Below are 19,572 nucleotides of genomic sequence, written 5' to 3'. Positions count from 1 at the left end.
TTCTTTTATATAAACTTCCTAAAAGAAATGCCACTATTCTTTGCCACCATTGGAGCAAGTTTTAGCTAATTGATTTGTAGTAGGGATTTTTTTAATTATTATTTTGCTTATCTGATTGTGTTCATGAAACCTCTCATGATATGTGATTGCTCCTAGATCATCCACAGAGAAAGCTTTTCTTCTTTACTTGTGCTATTTTTTTCAAAACAATCTACCTATTCAGGATATATGAGTTCTGATCCTAACTTTGCTACACTTTAGCTCCCTATGCCACTTCTATATAAAGTTATATATTACATAAATATTTATTCATGTTTATGTATGTAGAAATACACATGTTCTTTATATGCTAAGGTGATTTCAGTGTTTTCAGATTTTTATCTTTGAAGCTGAAAAAAACAGTGCCAGAAATTTTAATTTTAGCACTATTTTTCTATCAGAACTTTTATATTCGTTATCTAGATATTTTTCTTCAGTTTCTGGACATTCTGTTAATCAGGAGTGAGTAACGTATTATTTTGCTACATTTTATCATGTAAAATTATATCCTCATTTTTTTCAGCCTTGGTTAAAACAATTTTAACCTTCATGTTCCTGGTTCCTGGACCACATATGTTTTCTCTGCCTACGCAATGTCATATTTAACTTGTTAGTTGCTTTTCTTCAGCTGCACTGTCTGTTTTCTCTGGGAACTGTGAAGATTTGAGATGCTAATATGCTTGCAGAGACAGAAAATATTCTCAGTTATTCTCTTAAGGCTGCCAAGCAGGTAGGAACACCTTTAATAGCTTTAGCTTATCTTTTGTTATATGTTGTTGTTTCAGGTTCAATGGATCCAAAGGACTTTCTGAGAGAAGCACAAATAATGAAGAACTTGAGACATCCAAAGCTAATACAGCTTTATGCTGTTTGTACTTTAGAGGATCCAATTTTTATTATTACTGAGCTGATGAGATACGGAAGTCTTCTAGAATACCTTCAAAGTAAGTAAACAACTATAAACTCATTTTAAGGGGTGCCACAGCTTTCAGTTTAGTAGATGAACTAACATAAAAGATAGAAGTACAACACTGATTTAATCTAGAAGTGGCAGTATTTGCTGGGGATGGGATGGGAGAAAGAAAAAGGCTTATGAATTTTTGACATATCAAATTATTTTAGAAGATGTAGGAGAGAATCACTTTCACAGTTTGATTCTTGCCTCATAATGACCCACATTTTTCTGCCCACTTCTACTAGTAGGTAGGAAGTTACACACACAGAATAAAAAGATAAGCCTACAGAAGGGAAGATCATCATATTTGATATGCAATGCAAGCACTTCCACAAAATGCACTTAACAGCTTTGAAATCTATTACCAGGCAGGGAAACACTTTGGCTTATGTTTGTCCCTTGCCTTTCACATCAGGGCTCTTATCTCAGCAGGACTTCAAAGTACTCTTTTGAAGGCAAATAACAGTAAAAAAATAAAGTTGTACAGCCTGGAACAGACTAGCATAGTGATTGCACTTTAGGTTCTTTGCAGCTATTGAGAAAAACCTCATCCTAGTGCTGTTCTCCATTTTGAGTTTAGTGAATGCTTCTGAAATCTTGAATGTCTCTAATGTTGTAATGATCTTTTGAAGGTAAAATGTTTACTCCATTTGCCTTGGAAAGTCTCTTTTCTGCCTCCAAACAGTAAGGCAAAGCCCTGTGAAATATTGTAGACAGTATCTACATTAACACACACTTTCCCCCCATCCTCTCTGTAGAACCACTTTTTAAGGTAGGCTCATTCCAGAGACAATTACAGCTAAAGAAATATTCATTAGAGGGACAGCCCCTTTAGGAACTATGAAGACCAAGGGTACAAGGAACTTGGGCAGATCATCTAAACTTTTGTAGGTTATTAAGGGCCAAAGGAGTGAAGTACTTCAATTTCCTTTAACTTCTGATCTTCGCAGCTTTTGTGTGCAGAGTGCCACTTGCCTGATTGAAGGAACCCAGCACATCCAGAAAATGATTGCTGTGCATGAAAACATTTATTGTGTGGGAGAAAAAGCTCTGAGAAAGTCAGGATGAATCATAGCTATTGCAAAAGTGAAAATTGACCTCTGTTTTTGTATAAAGTGTGAAATGTCCGGGGCACCTCAGTGCTGCAGCCATGCATAGATCAGTTACCAGCCTATGCACAGAAGCTGCCCTTGCCATTAGTAGGGTGCATATGCAGGATGATCTGGTCTAAGGCACTGTAGTCAGTCAGTCTGGACAACCATCAAGACAGCCAGTTTAGAGCAGCCTAGTGGTGTCCCTCCTGTGCACAAGGGGATTAGCAGAATGGAGAGGTGGAGGCAGAGGTGGATATAGGTATCGGTGGAGAAGAGTCATTGTTGTCAATTAGGATGATTAGGCATCAGATATTTTGCATCTGGATATGATCGGCATTGGCAGTATGTAGTCTGATAGGCATTTTTGAGATTCAGCCACCTCAAAGACTTGGAAAACTTTAACACAGGGCTGCTAGCTCTGTTTACACTAAGGGTGAATTATGGCAACCCGGAAAAGAGGGAAAGTCCAGAGATTATTTTGTTCAAATTTTTTCCTCCTGGAAATGCCTGACTAAACAAACAAACAAACAAACAAGAAAAGCTCTGTAAGGTAATGCTTTGTGCATGGTGACTATCATATTCTAACAGAAAGACACCTACGTAATAGCAAGGGACATGGGGCCCCACTGTGTGTGCTGTGGATGTGCTTTGGTATATCTCCTGATGGACACAGCTGCACAGAGTTATTGAAGTGCCACCAATATGAGAAAAATGGAACAGAAAACCTTCTTCATAATTGGATGTGAATGAAATTGTCATAAATGTATGAATGTTTTTATCGGTTGTGATAGACCTGAGACTTGCCTTAGCAAAAACACAGTATTGAAATTATTACCAAAGCAATGTTCTCAGCAGGGTAAAGCGTTGTTTAATTTCTTTTTTTTTTTTTTTTAGTCAAGTCTGTCAGTGACAATGTTTTCCTGTCTTTTCTAAGTGAGATATAGTGATTGATTGATTAGAACAAGGTGCAGGCCTGAGCCTTCTTTAACATTTTTCTGTAATAAGTTTTTCATATAAAGGAGATGGTTTTGTCAAATAGTAGTAGTAGAAAAAAGGACATAGAGATGATGCATTTTCTTTATATGATAAAGAACAAGTTATGAGAAGCTTATATAATTTCATCAGTAGTGGCTGATTTTGAGCGTGAAAGTTAATCCAGCTTTTCTGTTTTGCTGTACTTTTTCCTCCAGAGAACAATTAGAAACAAACTTACACACCTAATAAACTTGGATGCAGATTTCCTGCTCCTTTTTCCTGCTCTGAACAAGCTAGATGTGAAGTAGCTCTGCTCTGGAAATTTCTGCAGCGCTAATGCAGTGCTGTGCTTGAACTTGAGTAGTTTGCTGGCCAAACACCCTGGGTTGTCAGAGGTGCATTTAGGAATCCTCCCCACTACCTCAGCCCTCATGCCAAAAGTTGCTGTTCAGCCTGACTTGGGATCCCAGACAGGTCCCATCTGAAAAAAGAAAAAAACAAAAACAAGCTTTCAGCTGCAACTCAACCTAAATAGGTGGATCTCTTTAACACAGTGCCTCTGTGTGTTCTCCTGCACTAGACTCCAACAATTTATTAAAGGCAAGGCTTATGAATTACCCTTTGGCCATGCCAGTGTTATCTCCTGGGTTCCTATTTGGAGCAAGCGTGTGCTTCAGCACAGCAGAACATGGGCTTCAAGCACAGCCAGATGTTGGATGAACCTCTGCTTGAGTCTGCACCTTGTCTGCTGTCACCAAGAGGTAGTTCAGCTTGTGCAGATGAAGGAGATTCCCACCCAGATGGGGTGGGAAGGTTTTAACTCTGAGTCACTACTCAGTGTTACTTTCCAAAGTACTTTCCAAAACCCATGTACCCTCTCATAGGTACTCTACGTCTTTAGTAGAGTACCTATGATTAAATACAAAATGCAAAATACACTTCATTCATGGATTTATATCTTTGTTCAGCAAGCTGAAGAGTTAATGTCTGCCAGTTATGTAATGTCTGCAGTTCCGAACTGCAAAATTTAAGAGCAGTATATTGTTCTGTGGCCTGATGATGGATTTTCTTGATGGTTAAGCCATAGTTTGTCACATAGCCAGATTTTTCTCCATCTCTCTTTTAAAGGTCAAGACTGCTATCAAGCATGTGTACAGGGAGGAAAAGAGTTTTTTGAGTCAATAACAGAAGTAAATAATCGCAGTGCTGGATTATCATGACAATGAGTTTAACCTCGAAAAGGAAGTAGGACAATAGATACACAGGACAAATTTAATCATCTAAAATTCATTTCTTTTACCTGTTCATCTCAGAACATCCAGATGAGCAGGAAATTCAAAGCCTGGAGATTGAAGAATAGATTAGTAAACAATAGAATTTCACACTGTTCATAAGGAGTGATTGCAAGGTTAGGTCAGATAAAATGCCAGAACTGAAGGAAGCTATGCAAAACAATGCTAACACACTTTCAATACAAATCAATTTAAAATAAGCCTCAGAAAGCTGCCAGCTACAAATGATTTATTTCTTTAACCCAGGGGCACTAAGGGACATTCACCATATGAGACAGAGAAAGCAGAACTGTCAATGCATACAGCAGCAAACACAGATTTTAGGTGTAAATAGGATTTTGAAATAGAGGTTGAAGTTTTTTGAGAATTAGAGACTACTGTGATAGCCACTTAGGCTTTCGTGCTGCAAGCTGTGGATTAGGATGTCTGATGCTGAATATAACAACTGATTTGGCTTACTTGGATTACCTAACTGTATGAATTCCTTTCTCTGCTATGGTGAGTTCAGCTGTCCCCAAAGTGTCACAAAGACCCTGAATTTGAATTCTAATGTGTTATACTCCAGTGGCATTTTTGGTGTCTATCTTACTATTTATGGCTGTAGTTTTTCATGGCCCTAAGACTCTCTGCTGAGTTTGTGAAGGCAACTTGTTCTGTCCAAAGTTCTTTTACTGCTTTGTCTAAACACCCTATCTGGAATTGCCAAGTTGCTATTTCTAGGACTTGCTGATCTTACAGTGCTGTGAATGTCATGCACGTTGCTGCAGAAAGTCCTACAAAAGAGGCAGGCAGCTTGAAAGCAACTCAAGGAGTCTTAGTATTGAGGAGCAGCAGCAGAGATAGCAGCATGAAGCAGCCAAGTAGACTTGAAAGTGAAAATGAGAGTTACACTTGACAGCAGATGGTTTATTTCCTAGTAAAAATCATTGAAGAATGGGGAGCAAGGCTCATTTTGTGCTTTTCCCTCTTCAATTTGCTTTGGCTCTACCCAGTGAGTACTGGCATTAGTTCTTAATCACATTTTGGAACACATTGTACACACGCAAAAAAACTGCATTGCTATCAGTAGAAAAATGCCATTTTCTTTGTAATGTTTCAACAGCTTCTTCTAGGCCTACATCAGCTGTTGAATTTTGTATCTACATTTTCATTCAAGATGGGAGAGTCACTGTTAGTCAACTAAAATGAAACTATTTGCATGACTGTGTAGTATCATTTACTCCGCGGCTAGCATTTGATTGGGCTCTTTTTATTGCATTACTTGGCCTTCTCAAGTGTGTTGCTGTTTGGACCAGTGAGCTGTTATCTTATTATAGCTGAATAATACAGATGTTATGTTATCCTTGTCTTCTTTTAAACAGATGATGCAGGCTCCCAAATCTGTCTGACACATCAGGTAGACATGGCTGCTCAGGTGGCTTCAGGAATGGCTTACCTTGAATCCCAGAACTATATTCATCGGGACTTGGCAGCCAGGAATGTTCTTGTTGGTGACCACAATATTTACAAAGTGGCAGATTTCGGGCTTGCAAGAGTTTTTAAGGTGGGTTGTGAGAAGATGAATCATCAGTTGGAATTCCTCCATTTCAGCTCTGGAGGGAAATAGAAAAGGCCAACTAGGTATGAACTATAAACTCTGAATTGATATTGTTGAACAAATGGTATGTCCCATGGAAAACAAAGAGCCCCTTGTCTTGTATTCCCCAGTGCAAGTTTAGAAGCTGGCCTGTGCCTTTGCGCTAGTCGCTAGACCGCAGTCCAGTGACTGCTTCCCACGCAAATAGCAGGAAAGGAGCCTGGTAGCTTTATGCACTTTGCTGCACAAACATTTCCACAGTGCCAGTGTCTGGCATATGGAGGGAAATGGCAGGTATTATGGCAAGGAGTATATTCCTGAGCTTGTAAAGGAAGGCATATAAGAATCTATTGACAGCTATTCTTCCTGTTATTCCTTACTCACTTCCTCTATGGTGCCTGGAATACAGATTGCCATTATAAAAATATCTTGCTCCCCTACACAGCCAACCGCAGAGTATAAGGTGAGCTCTCAGACATTTAAATCTGATGAAGTTTCAAACTCATTGCCATTGTGCTTTTTTTTTCTTTTTCTTTAGTGTTTGAAGGTATGAAATGCCCCATAATGATGGCTGCAGTTTAGAAATGAGATTTCCTACTTCTTAAAAGGATTTGATCAGAGTTGGGAAGATTTGGCTGCTAAATTTTATGGTTTTCAACATGCAATCTATAATTTGTGAGGTCTCATTATTCTTTTTATTGATTATATTCTTGCACTGAGAGGGAAAAACTGAGAAAAACAAGCCATTTTCCTTCTTTTTTTTTCTTTTTTTTTTTTTTGGTTGGTTTGTTTTCCATTCGAGAAGCCTAAATTGCTGTTCCTGACACACTTAGATTTATTACATATCAAAGTGTAAAATAATTGCTTGACAATGGCATCAAGAGACTTTGAATGTACTTTTTGCTTGATTTTCATTCTTATATTTATGCATTAAGATGAGATTGCACATTTTCTTAACATGAAAAATATATATCTTAAATGAACTATGCTTACAATGCTTACTATCCTCATTGGTGAGGTAATAACTTACAGTTTTTGACATTTCTCATTAAAATTGAACTTTTCCAAAATACTCTGTCATAGAATAGTGTTGGCAGATTTTCTTAGGAATGTTATGGCTTCTAAGCCTAAGTATTAATGTGATCATATGCAAAGATCCCAAAATGTTAGGCAAGAGAAGTAAAACACAGAGCATTAATTATCATTATTTCTTGTTCCGAGAGAAGAATGTTGTGCTTAAGATGCCAAGTTATCAGTACCTGGGTACAAGACATCAACTGGTGCAATCTTCTCAAAAGTGCAGGACAGGACATTATAACTAGGAAAGAACACATTCTGTATTTAAATCAAAACAAAACAAAATGCCTCTACACATTTATCTAAATTTGAGTGTGAAGAACCTGACAAAAGCTTGGATGTGGATGGTATTCACTAAGTTACATTTAGGAGTCAGAGACATAATAAATGTTCCCAAAGTTTAGATGTCTGTGCTATAAAGCTTTAAAGACATGAGTATATGGGTAAAGGAAAAGTAATTCAAGCTGAAAGTAAATAATTTTCCCTTTTCTGTATGTCTGTCATCTTCACTTTGCATGAATTAATTGGAGACACTGTAAGCTAATATGTTAATTTAAATAACTCGGAGTTCGTTCTCTGATCCTGAAACTTTCTTAAGTGATTGTTGCAAAGTCAATGGCCCTTCAACTCTGTAGTAAATCACAAAACAATGGTTCTGAAATTCATTTAGCTCTTGCTTTTGCCTTCTCCATTTATTGAAGACCAGACGTGAAGGCATTTGGTCTCTAGTGTCAGCAGGATGCTTACACTGCCACTCCTGGCAGACTTGAAATCCTCATGCAAGATCCAGAATTCACAGTAGCAGGTCATAATTAATCACAAGCCATTTCAACTCTGCGTGCTCATTTGAGATGATAAATGCTTTGGAAAAGTGTCTTATGAACAGCAGTGTTTCTCAACTCTAAACTCCGTTTCAAGAAAAGAGTTCATTAAGTGCCCTCTTTAATACCCTTAAATGCAAGTACTTGACTAGAAGAAAGGGTAAGTTTAAGCACATGTTTAGCTTAGTATAGGGCTTAAATATTTTGCTGAACAAGATCCTAATTCAAGCTTGCTTTGTTTTAACCATGGCAGGTAGAAAATGAAAATATATATGAAGCTAGGCATGAAACAAAACTCCCAGTGAAATGGACAGCCCCTGAGGCAATCCACCACAATAAATTCAGCATTAAGTCTGACGTGTGGTCGTTTGGGATACTTCTTTTTGAAATAATCACTTATGGAAAGATGCCCTATGCTGGTGAGTATTTTTGCCTAAATAATGATTTCTAATTACTTTTTTTGCTTTAAAAGAGAAATAAAAATTTGAATGTTGAACTACAGCCAAAGGGTTAAACCTGTAAACAGAGAATGAATGGTGTCCAAATGAGGCCCATTTAGTAGGTCAGACCTTCTGGCTGCCCCAGGCTCCCTGGAAGCTTTCCAAAGCCAGTGAACATCATTCATGTTTGATCTTGCTGGAATCAACCTGCATTTCACAGGCACCTAAGCCAACTGGCTATATCCCTTAGGCACCAGATCAAACATGCCAAATGCTGGTATATGGAAGAACAGAATATAATGTGCAGACTGCCTTTTCAGGAAGGAGCTATCTTAAAAAAAAAAGGAGCAGGGCTATTTCTCCACTTTCCTTCGTATTTGACTATAGCAGTGAAAACACTTCATAATGAGAAGGATCACCAGAATTAGGCATAAAATTTCATTAACCTCAAAAAAGTAGATTACATAGTTTAATAACTGGTATTCCTAGCACTCTGAAAAATGTTTGGGGAACTGTGACTCCAGTAACACAAGATAGCAATTAAATGAATGACTGTGACTTTGTGCTTGTGAGGAGAACCCAAGGGAAGGACTGACACAAAGAAATTATGCTGCATCCATACAGCCCTGAAGGCTGGTACATTAACCATAAACTACATTTCACAGGGTCCCAATTTGACATCATTTCATATAAAAGGAAAAAAGAGAATTTTTCTTTTTTGATTCCCACCCTCACCTCTGGTGAAATCATTTGGAAGAAATAAACTGTAGTCAAAAATCCTCAGCACTTACACTTATCCACACCCCACATAAATAGATATGTAGGTAAGTTTTTGAAATACATATTATATACAATTCTATGGTTCTCCGTGCTTCTGGTAGTAGATTCAGCTTTATACCTTGTAAAGGCACAACTCACATGTAACTTTATGGTAGACAGTGTCCTGTGCGAAGTTTGATTGGCTTGTTGATATTACTTGCAGAATTAATCAGTTATCTCGGCAATCAGTTAAGAGAAAAGGTTATGCTAAATCACAGTTGAAAGTTCAAGCTCTGGTACCCTGTGGGGCTTGAATGCTGGAGTATAGGTCAGGTGTTTTCCATTGATAGTCTTAGGAGAGCCTCATTTATTGATGTATTAATTAAAAAAAAACAGTGGCTGTGAAAAGAAAACAAAAATGACAAAGAGTCTGTTAGGATGTATCAAGCAGAGTATAGTTTTCTATTATATAGACCGATAAGGTCTCAGCTGGAGCAACATTTGCAATTTGGGCAATGAGATTCAAAGAGTTGAGTGGAAATATCATTCAGAGATCTAAGAAAAATAAGAAAAGATTATGTGATTTAAAATTTAGTTTAAATAATAGTAGAAATTTGAAAGAAAACATAAGAATAGTCTTAGCATATAAAGGGTGCAGCAAAAAGAAAGAACTATTTTCTCTGTGGTTGGTGGTGATAGGACATGATGTTATAGGAAGTCTTGGTGGTGGAAGAAAATCTCTCCCTGACACAAATCTATTTGGTGGGCCTCTCAAGTGGTGTAGTGTAGGATGAGGGGTTTGGAAAGTGCTGGAGGTGCATTTTAACAGCTGGTTTGGAGACTTCTAGTGATTTCCGTGGCCGTTTTCCACTGAATTGTTCTCAGCTCTGCCTAAATGTATGTATGCCTCATTGGTGGGGAACTGACCATCTCATCTCTACGAGAGACAGAGACATGCAACCTCGTGTGTTACCAAGTAGACCCTAAGAATTTTGATAAATTCCTCCTCTCTTGAAAACACCTGCAGGTATGGCAGGACACCAGGTGATCCAGATGCTGGATAAGGGATACAGACTTCCTCAGCCAGACAACTGCCCAAAGTTGCTCTACGATATCATGCTGCAGTGCTGGAAGGCGGAGGCCAAGGAACGTCCTACATTTAAAACCTTGCAGTGGCAACTGGAAGACTATTTTGAAGTGAATGGTTCATCCTATGCAGATACACATACTATTTTAAAGTGAACCCTGATGCCAGGGCTGAGGAAAAAACTGATGATCATTTCAATGAACCTGACTGGAAGGGTTGCTGTGAAATCAATTTAACCTCAAATGTAGAGCAAGCGATTATTAGATGAAACTAATTCGGTACATTTTCATGCCTGTGTCAATATTCAAAGAATTTTCAGATTTTCGCTGCTGGTAAGTATTTTGCAAGACTAAGCATCAGAAGGCTAGAGGGGTGGGGCTTCTAAAATATAAATTCTATTTATTTTTTAAATAACAGATCACAAAAATGAACAAACAAAGTGAATGTTGTTCAATAAGCATTGTGAAATTTCATAGTTTCTTTATTGCAATAATTATTTTTTATTCCTTAGATTTTAAATTCCTGTCAGTTTGTTCTTATGAAGGAATCTGATTGTTCTGTGCACAGCAGGATCTGTGCTTTGAGATTTTTCTTACTGAAAAAAAAATCTGTGACTGTGTTGATGGCAAAAAAAATAAATTAATTGCCTTTCTTAGACCTGCAGTACATGTGCCTTTGCTATGTAAGCAAATAAAATGTGTTTGTTGTAAAAAAGGGGTTTGTTTTGTTTTGTAGTTGGAAAGAATCTATCTCTCAAGAATTAATACAATTATTAGATTCTTAATGTTGAATATCAAATTGTGTTATTAAACAGATGAGTTATTGTCAATTGAGTGTAAGGATTTGTTTTATAGTTCGTCAAGTTGAGAAATATTGGGGGAAAAGATATTTTTAAATTAAATCAAGACTGTCCTCACATCTTGCACTGAACATCCTCTCACTCTGCTGCCCAAGTGGCCAGACTTCTCTAACACAAGGCTTGGAGCAGGTCTGGGTATTTTGCAGAAGACCTAGCAATTCATGCTTCCATCTTCTCCAGATGTAACTTTAATACAGTAGATTTAAATAACAGATGATCCAGTTTATTTTGTTTCAAGGGAGAATAGAACCTAGGTACTCCTGCTTCTGTCTTTACAGTTGCAGATGTTAAAAGTTTTTTCTGATTCTTCAAGTTAATTAAAGTATCAGTTCTGCTAAAAGTGGAAATTATTGGGATAGTTTTATATTCTCAGTTGTGAGGCTTAGAGAACCAAGTTTCACTTATTTACTTACGAATGATCAGTTAATTATTTAGCATAATCCAGGAATTAATAGCAGCATCATGTTCGCATAGTGTGGGCTGAGTATGTGTGCTATCAGACATACAGTCTGAAAAAGGTATGAATAAATGAGGATTCATTACTTTAAAACTGGGATAACTTTTATTAATTCTGTTTTTTATTATTTGATTTTCTTCTTATTATACTTCAAATCCATTCTTCTCAGTGCCTTGCTTCTAATTTTTAATTTCCTTTTTTTCTTCTCTGCTTTTGGAAGGTAGAGCGCCTTTTTCTTTTTCTTTCTTTTTTTCCCCCTGTGCAGAGCTCAGAACTCAATTCCTTATTTATTTTCTACTCTATCTTACTATCCTTGTCTTACTGTCTTTATATTCTCTCATGTTCTATTTCTGTTCACCTTCATTTTCTGTGCAACGTTTTGCTTTAGTAGCTCTCGCTATACTAATTACATTTGTAAAGTATAATACAGCAATAATAAATTAGCTGTCATAAGGTCCATGAAACTTCAGACATTCACTATCTGCTCTGAAAGAAGAGGTTAAATACTTTGGCCAAATCCATCCTGACGAGAATTGGCTTTGAAGGAATTTGGCTTGGAATGAACTTTGCTCCCAAGGAAAGTCTCATGCTGTAATATCAACACTGTTTGTTTTAAGGCTCATGCTCACTGCTGGCTCACTGTGGCTTGCTAACCACAAGGTGTTATTTAAGATTATTAAGCCTCCATCAATCCATGTATCTCTGTTCTGGCTAGGAGCTATGTCAGCGTCATTACAGTATGAGGTTAGCAAATTCTACAGAACACTTTTAAGTTATTTTTTAGAAAAATCTCTAAGTCAAACTTTTAATCTTCATGTCAAGGCACTATTTCCAGGATGATTCTTCAAACTGAAAACATAAAACTGTAAAGAAAAAGTTCAATTTTCTCAATTTAATTAAAAATATGTTGATAGAAGAAGCAAAAGCTTAAAGAAGTGTGCAATTCAAGAGGTTTTGTTTGTTTGTTTGTTTGCTTGTTTGTTTTCTCCAAAGATGAGTTGCCAGGAAAATGAAGTGTGCCGTAGGGAAATAGCAAAGTCATCACAATTCCAAATTGTCATAAGTGGTCCAAACTACTCTGTGCAATTCCTATGTTTTGGTGGAAGTAAACAAACAGGATCATACAGTACCCATAAATGCTTCCACCATAGAAGTAACACCAATAATTCTGAAGAAAGTGGATCTGTATCTCTAGGAAACAAACATTAAAGTGTATCTGTACCTCTAGGAAACAGGTTCCTAAACCAACTTGTAGGGCACAGAAAGACTATTCATTCTGCTCAGGATGGACGTCTTGTCTGCTTGGTTACTCCTATAGTCAAAAGAGAGAGAGAGAGGGAAGCTCCTTTAGATGCTGAATCAATGTATCAAAATTACATTTCTTCTTTTAACCATCCCAGTGGACTTTTCTTCTGTCTGCTGAGTGTGAAGATTGCCAGAAGAGATGAGCCTCTTAGTTGAGAGTATGTGAATTAAAGTAGCTGGTTACTGGAGTACAGACCTGCCTGAGGTACATGCTGGCCCAGAAAAAGGGGCAAGTAGCTGCTCTGTGTGACAATATGATTCACCTTTGTGACTCTCATTCTTAGCACTACATCAAATGACTTATTTTGTCCTCCCTAAGGCTTCTTGGAGCACCATGATCAAAAGATCTCCCCAGCAGCTGGCAGCTGGGACATCTTCCTCTCTCACCCCATGTGCTCCGTCCTCTCTGGGTCGAAGCCACGTGTTTGGCATCCTCAAGGGAAAGTTGTGCCAGTCACTGGAGAAAGGAAAGGGGTGCAGCCAGCACTCAGTAAGGACAGTCAGGCCATCAGGTAGTTAGTGGGGCAGGATGCTCATTTTCCCTTGCACAGAGCTGCTGGGACAAAGCCGGTGCCTGGCAACATCCTTTTGCCACTATGAACAGGCCAGCTGAAACTGCAGATGTTGTTATAAGAGCCAGCGGTTACTTTCTGGCATAAATCTGTGCACTTGCTTCCTTGTTTTTGCTTGTTCCTAAAGCTGGTCCTTTTTATAACAGTTAAATGATTCCAGAGCTCTAACTGAGCTCTGAATTTGGATCTCTTTTTCCTTGGGCTTGCCCCTTCTGACAAAGGAGAGAAAAATCAGCAACAGAATGGAATCAGCAAAGCAGTGGAAATAAAAAGTAATATGAAAAATTAAATACTTGTTCTCAGTTGTTTCCTTCTTTGTATATTTGCAGTCAAAAGGAGCCATTACTGGCAAAGCCTGGAGGAAGGAGGCAACAAAGGGCAATAAAGCTTGATAGAATTCAGTTCGCACACAGGCAATGCAACAAGCAAAACTATATCTTTCCAAGTCCAATCCATTTTATAATGATTTTATTTATATGACAGATAACGATTATTGTCAGAACTCTCTGCTATGACTTGATTTAAATTAAACAGCAAGTTTATCATTTCCAGTTATAGTGCACAGTAAGATGGATTTAACTTATCTTCTTAACATTCTATTCTTGAGGCCTTTTATGTTCAAGGTTCTGTTCGAGCTATCTATTGCACTTGTTTTTACCTGATGGATCATGGAGGAAAAATAATGGTTTCAGTTATGAGAAACTGTAATAGATTTTTTTGAACTGACATAAATTTCTATGTTTAGGTAGAATAAAGGGATCAGGGAGAGATAAGTTAAATTTTTCTACAATAGACCAGTTCTTGTAAAATTCACTTCACATAAATTGCACTGAGACATCTTTTATGTAATGTTTTATTTATGTAATTCAGTTATTCTTTGAGAACTAAATCATTTTATGTGGTCTTACAAGAGATGATTTTGACATAGCTTAAAGCTGCCCAATCAGAAAGGAAGAATCTCTATTTTCTCAATCTCTAATTTCTCAATTATACCAATTTTCTAAAATTGTCAATTTTTCAAAGGTTATGGAGCAATGTAATTTTATTTCAAACTGCAAATATTAGGGGGTACCTGCAGTTAATTTTTGATTCTTATAGGAGAACCTTTGCTTCAATTATCTTCATTCAGGAACATATGTATTCAGAGTAAGCGTGATAGTGCAATAAGGAATCTTCCATCACTGCTAACATGTTTTTCCCTTTATCTTATTTTTTTCCTATTGCATCACATCCTCTCTAAATAGCCTGAATAGCCTGAAGAGAAGCGGCAGTTTTCTGTGTGGACTACATTTTGCAAGGAACTTCATCAGTGGAGTGTATGATTTCACTGGGCCCAACAAACTGTCAGTGCATTTGCCTCTGACACTTATTGAAATGAATTGCTCTGCATGCTCTGGTTATATTTCACTCATTTTAAAAATACTGTAGCCTCCTGGCCACTTCTGTCCCCATGGTTGGTGACTGTGACTGCTCATTGTGTATGGACCATGGAACAGACAAAAATCGTGCATGTTTAAGTTGTGCCCCTGTGCCCAAAGAGCTCCAGATGTTTGGTGCACCTCTGTGCAAAGCCATGTGGCTGCCACTCTGCATGGTGAGCATCTGCACCAGATGTGTTCTCCAGTGTGCGACGACCCCCTGATTCATTCCCCTCAAGAAAAAGTTTGCCAGAAAAATAATCTGCATATGTTTGAATAACAGACTTACCAGACTTACCATTGTAATTTCCATGTAATTTCTTTTTCAGTCTGAGGCTTCTCAGAAATGACAAATATAAAATAAAAAGATCAATATGAGAAATTGCATGTTTAAGCAAGGTAAGGAAGTCACTGAAAAGTACTGTGGCACTTAATCTTCACAGCTACAAGGCAATGAAGAATCCACACCTCCCTTATATAGGCACAGAGCAAATTAAAACGTACATTTGAAATGTTTAGTCTTCTAGAAATGAATTTTAGCCACTCCCTGGATCTAAATATCACTAGACTTGAGGAACTGGACAGAAATTGTACCTTGGTTCCCATCACTTATTTCAGCAAAAACAATTCTGTTAAAATCATAGAATCATAGAATTGTTAAGGCTGGAAAGGACCTTCAGAGATCATCTAGTCCAATCCCCTGCACACGCGGGGTCACCTAGAGCACATGGCACAGGGTGACATCCAAGTGGGTTTTGAAGGAGATTCCACAACCTCTCTTGGCAACCTGTTCCAGTGAAAGAGTGGTTTACAACAACTTATTTCTCCCTTTCACTCCATTCTTTATCAGTATGATACAGCAGGATTAGAACTCCCACGGTTTAAAAGAATTTTTTAATTACACACCAACAGATGAACAGAGATTTTCTATTTTTTTCAAGTTAAAAAGGTCTCTTTAATATTATCCCCCAAACTACCCTTCAAAAAGAAAAGTGTGATGTAGAAAGAATTTATCAGACTTTTATGATTGTTCTTGTCCTTGTAAAATTCAAGAGAGTAGCATTTTGGAGTGAACAGTTGCTACTGAATTTATAAAAAGCACTCTTTGGATAAGCTGACTGTACAGTTTACACTATTAAAGAAAACAAAAACACGTTGCACCATATTCTTTCCTGTAATTTCTTTGATATGAATATCTGTATATGCTGATTGTATTTCTGTCTTTTAATGTACTGTATAATTCAAATATATAAATACAGGAACACCATGGTAAAATGCTTAGCATAGTATCTAAACATGTTTTTGCTATTAGCCATGTCAAGGGTCACTCGAATGTTGAGGCTCACTCCACAAATCAGAGTGAGCAGCACTTTAATATGAAGGTGGTTTAACTCGTGGCCAGTGCCGAAGCCTTCTCCACAAGCTGGAGTGAACAACACCTCTATGCAAAGTGAAGTCAACTCCACCCTGCTGTTGTCTGCAGCAGAGCTTTATACCGGTGCAGGTGGGCATGCGCTGAGGAGCAGCACTCATTGGCTACAGACTCCCAGCTGATTGGTTCTCCTCCAGGTGCTTGGTTGCTAGGCGTCGGTCCAGTTCCCCACAAACTCCACTTTCTTATATATTCTTACTAAGGCTCCAACATAGCCGTATTTTGTATTTTGCATTGTTTTTGTCTCAAGTATTTTTCTTAGTCTTTATGTTCTTTCTTATTCTTACTTTTTTTCCCACTTCTACTCATGTTTTTCATGTGGTTCTACTCCACTTCCACAGTATGTTTAGTTTGCTTATATTGAAAACCACAAAACCAGTCCATATTCTAAAATGCTCTATTACCCTGACAGTTATTTTAAATGATGAAAAATAGCATGTGATGCATTCAGCTTTCCTTTTTTTTTTTTTTTTTTAGCCAGGCAGTTTCTTAAAAACAAATACCAGTTCACTCTCTATTATCACCAGCATTTTAGTTCCACATCTCTTTCAGAACCATAAGAACCATCACAACCATAAGAAAGAAGACAACTGCTACAGGTTGTTCCCCAGCTCTGTATTATTTTGCACCAAGATCAAATGCCTCCAAAATTTCGCAGCTATAAAGCAAATATGTGTGCTATGAAGCATATTTGTGACTGTAGCAGTCAGGTTTTCAGCTACACAAGATTGTAATTAACAAGATAATGGAAGGTTAGTTTTTATGATTACAAGTTTTGTAGTGTTGGTACATTTTCCTTGTATCCTTTCCTTACCAAAAAAAAAAAAAAAGGATTTGTATAATAGTCCTAGCTTCTGAATTAATAGGAGTTATTGTTTTGTGACTTGTAGTTAATTACTTCTGAAGTGAAAAAGGCAAGAATAATGATAATAATTTTTTAAAGACATTTGGTATCTGACTAGTTATAAATAATGTATATTGACCATTCTTTTTATCATATCTTCGAAACATAGCCACCAGCTCTGCAAAGTCAGCAGTGCTAGCTGAGTCCAGCATAACAGTTTGGAAATAACAGTTTGGTTTCCTCCTCAGGGGTTCTACCATCAGCACTACCTCTTGTCCCTACTCTAATATGTGCCAGATACCAGGCCAGTTATGACAAGACAGATGCACAGCAACAAAGAGTTAGAAGATCAGAGTTCTTCACTGATTGATTTAGTTGAGCTCCACCACACAAACATGCACTGAATTAAGACAACAGACTCCTATTTTAGTCTACTGCCTGCCTTTGTAGTTAAGAAGAGATGACTTGGTGCAAATCTTTTGGACTTCTCAGCTATGAATGACTATACACAGATTAACAAGGTACAGGAGCAGGGAAGAAATGAGGTTATGAGAGCTGCTGCCTCACAGTCTTTACAGCAGCCCTTTCTGAAAGAGACACAGTCATGACCCTGTTTCTATAGGAAGGGGTAGAAGGGAGAAGAAATGCACGGATAGTAGACAGTAAGAGATCGTGATGGTTCCCTAAATATCTGACATCAGGCTTGATGTGGCATTTTTCCTGTGACATTAGAAACAGAAATTGGACTTGACTTTTTGTGAAGAAAAAAAGCAGTGCTACAGGGCATGCCTATAGGCTAAGACATCAGTGAGATGTAGATTTGGAACAGCGATTTGGTCCAAGGGTACTAATACTCCAACATGCTTCAAGTTGGCCAGCTGAGACACGTGTAGTCATCTGGCCACAGTCGTTTAAAAATATCATTTCCTAGTGGCAATTGTTCTGACTTTTCATGAGATTGAGGCTTCCTATTTGTGAAATGCCACAAATGCCCATTGGTTCTCATACACAAACAAAGCTATAATCTTGCCTGAGAGATTCTGCAGTGAAAGTTTTGTTTTGGCAAACATTTCTACCTTGTTTGGCTCATTTCCCATTATTTTTGAGAGATTTTACAAGACTGTGAATTGGTGTAATTTTATTCCAGCACCTGTTGAGTGCTTGTTTTAGCAGTAGTAGTTGAAGGAGTCAATGAGAAGTTAAAATATTTTAACAGGAGAGTGTAACTAAAAGAGAAGGGAAAGGAAGTAGAAAATTCCTAAGAAAAAATCGTTTGCTTTTATGTTTATTAATGTCTCGAGGACTGCATTTGCTATAACTCTTTTCTGCTTTGACATGTTATTCCCTGTTTTGGCCTCACAAGAAATCTTCTACTTAACCAGAAGCATTTCTGATGTCTAGAACATTCCAGAAAATTTTGTTTGATAAAGGGAATTTTTAATGGTTTAAATTGAGAGAATAGGACAAAAGTCAGAAACTTTCCTATGCCAGCGTGATTTCCCAGCACGGTTGTAATCTTGTAGCTTTCCAACAAGAGGGAGCCCAGATCATGACGCAGGCTCAGCTTCAGGGTGATCTGAGAGCAACCTCCAACCTGGCACCAGAGTAGTGTATGGTTGTATTACTTAGCATCTGACTGCTGAAAACATGTATCCCCTTCACTTCATGCTGTAGCTATATTTTAATTCTAATCAATTGCAACAGTAATAAAGAAAATGTATTTGCTAATCGTTACCTCATACAGTGACAAGGGATTTCACTATACTTGTGGTTCCTGGAGGTCTTCTATGTACCTAGCACATCCTCTTATAGGTCCCAAAGCTCTAACATCATTTTGTGCTGTTTTCTTTGTTCACCCTTGAGATAAGAGATGTGGCTCCTGCAATCAATTATAGTGTGGAAAATTTCTTAAGGGCAGAAATAAAATGCCCAAAGTATTATAGAATAACCATAATTTAATTCTTTAATTCCCTATGCAGCTAAATTATGAGTTATAATGAGATAATATACAAAATTTATTTATAATGGATTTTAGAATTTTATTGTGGGAAACATACTTAAAGTTAAAAATTGTTTATTACATTGTCCCTTCTTTAGTCTGATCTGTGAAATAACTGTATTTTCAACATTGAATTCTTAACGTACTTCACAGCAATAAAATTTAAGTATAATGCAAATATCAAATATTGATTTGGAGTTAACTTATGACTGATATTTAAATCATAATGATACTTTTTCTTGAAGCTAAAAAAGCTTTACTAAGGCTAAAAAGCCTTACTTTATTATCTTTTATATTTTATGAGTAAAATTAAACTTCTGTCCTTCTAAAATTAAAGTTTACAGTTGTACATGCTCAATGTGAATACATTTCTGCAGCTATGAAGGCAGTTTAGAAACTTTTTAGTACTTCAACAGGCTTTTTTAGTTAGGAAATAGCAATGATTTGTATGTTTTTTTGCTTGCTACAGCAAAGGTGTGACATCAGACTGTGTGGGGTGATCAGAATAAGCTCCGTGTTCAAAGGTACCATTAACTCAGGTACCACTAACATGTAGTTGTAGGAAACTGGG

The 19,572-nt window shown here is 37.4% G+C and overlaps 1 protein-coding gene across 1 annotated transcript; it reads left to right on the top strand.

Annotated features, from left to right (window-relative positions):
• Positions 1-715: 715 nt before the first annotated feature.
• LOC148592867 (tyrosine-protein kinase FRK-like) lies at positions 716-10,552 on the top strand. Its single transcript, XM_088533351.1, has 4 exons — positions 716-983; positions 5,717-5,898; positions 8,083-8,248; positions 10,056-10,552. Exons 1-4 carry the CDS (start codon positions 716-718, stop codon positions 10,268-10,270), a joined length of 831 nt encoding a protein of 276 aa, XP_088389477.1. The 3' UTR covers positions 10,271-10,552.
• Positions 10,553-19,572: the final 9,020 nt, after the last annotated feature.

Source organism: Tinamus guttatus, unplaced genomic scaffold (assembly GCF_059628265.1).
Source record: "Tinamus guttatus ecotype Peru unplaced genomic scaffold, ASM5962826v1 Tinamus_guttatus_pri_ptg000496l, whole genome shotgun sequence".
NCBI classification, from domain to species: domain Eukaryota; kingdom Metazoa; phylum Chordata; class Aves; order Tinamiformes; family Tinamidae; genus Tinamus; species Tinamus guttatus.
The sequence above is the reverse complement of the archived record's forward strand: the minus strand, read 5'-3'. Positions and strand labels throughout refer to the sequence as shown.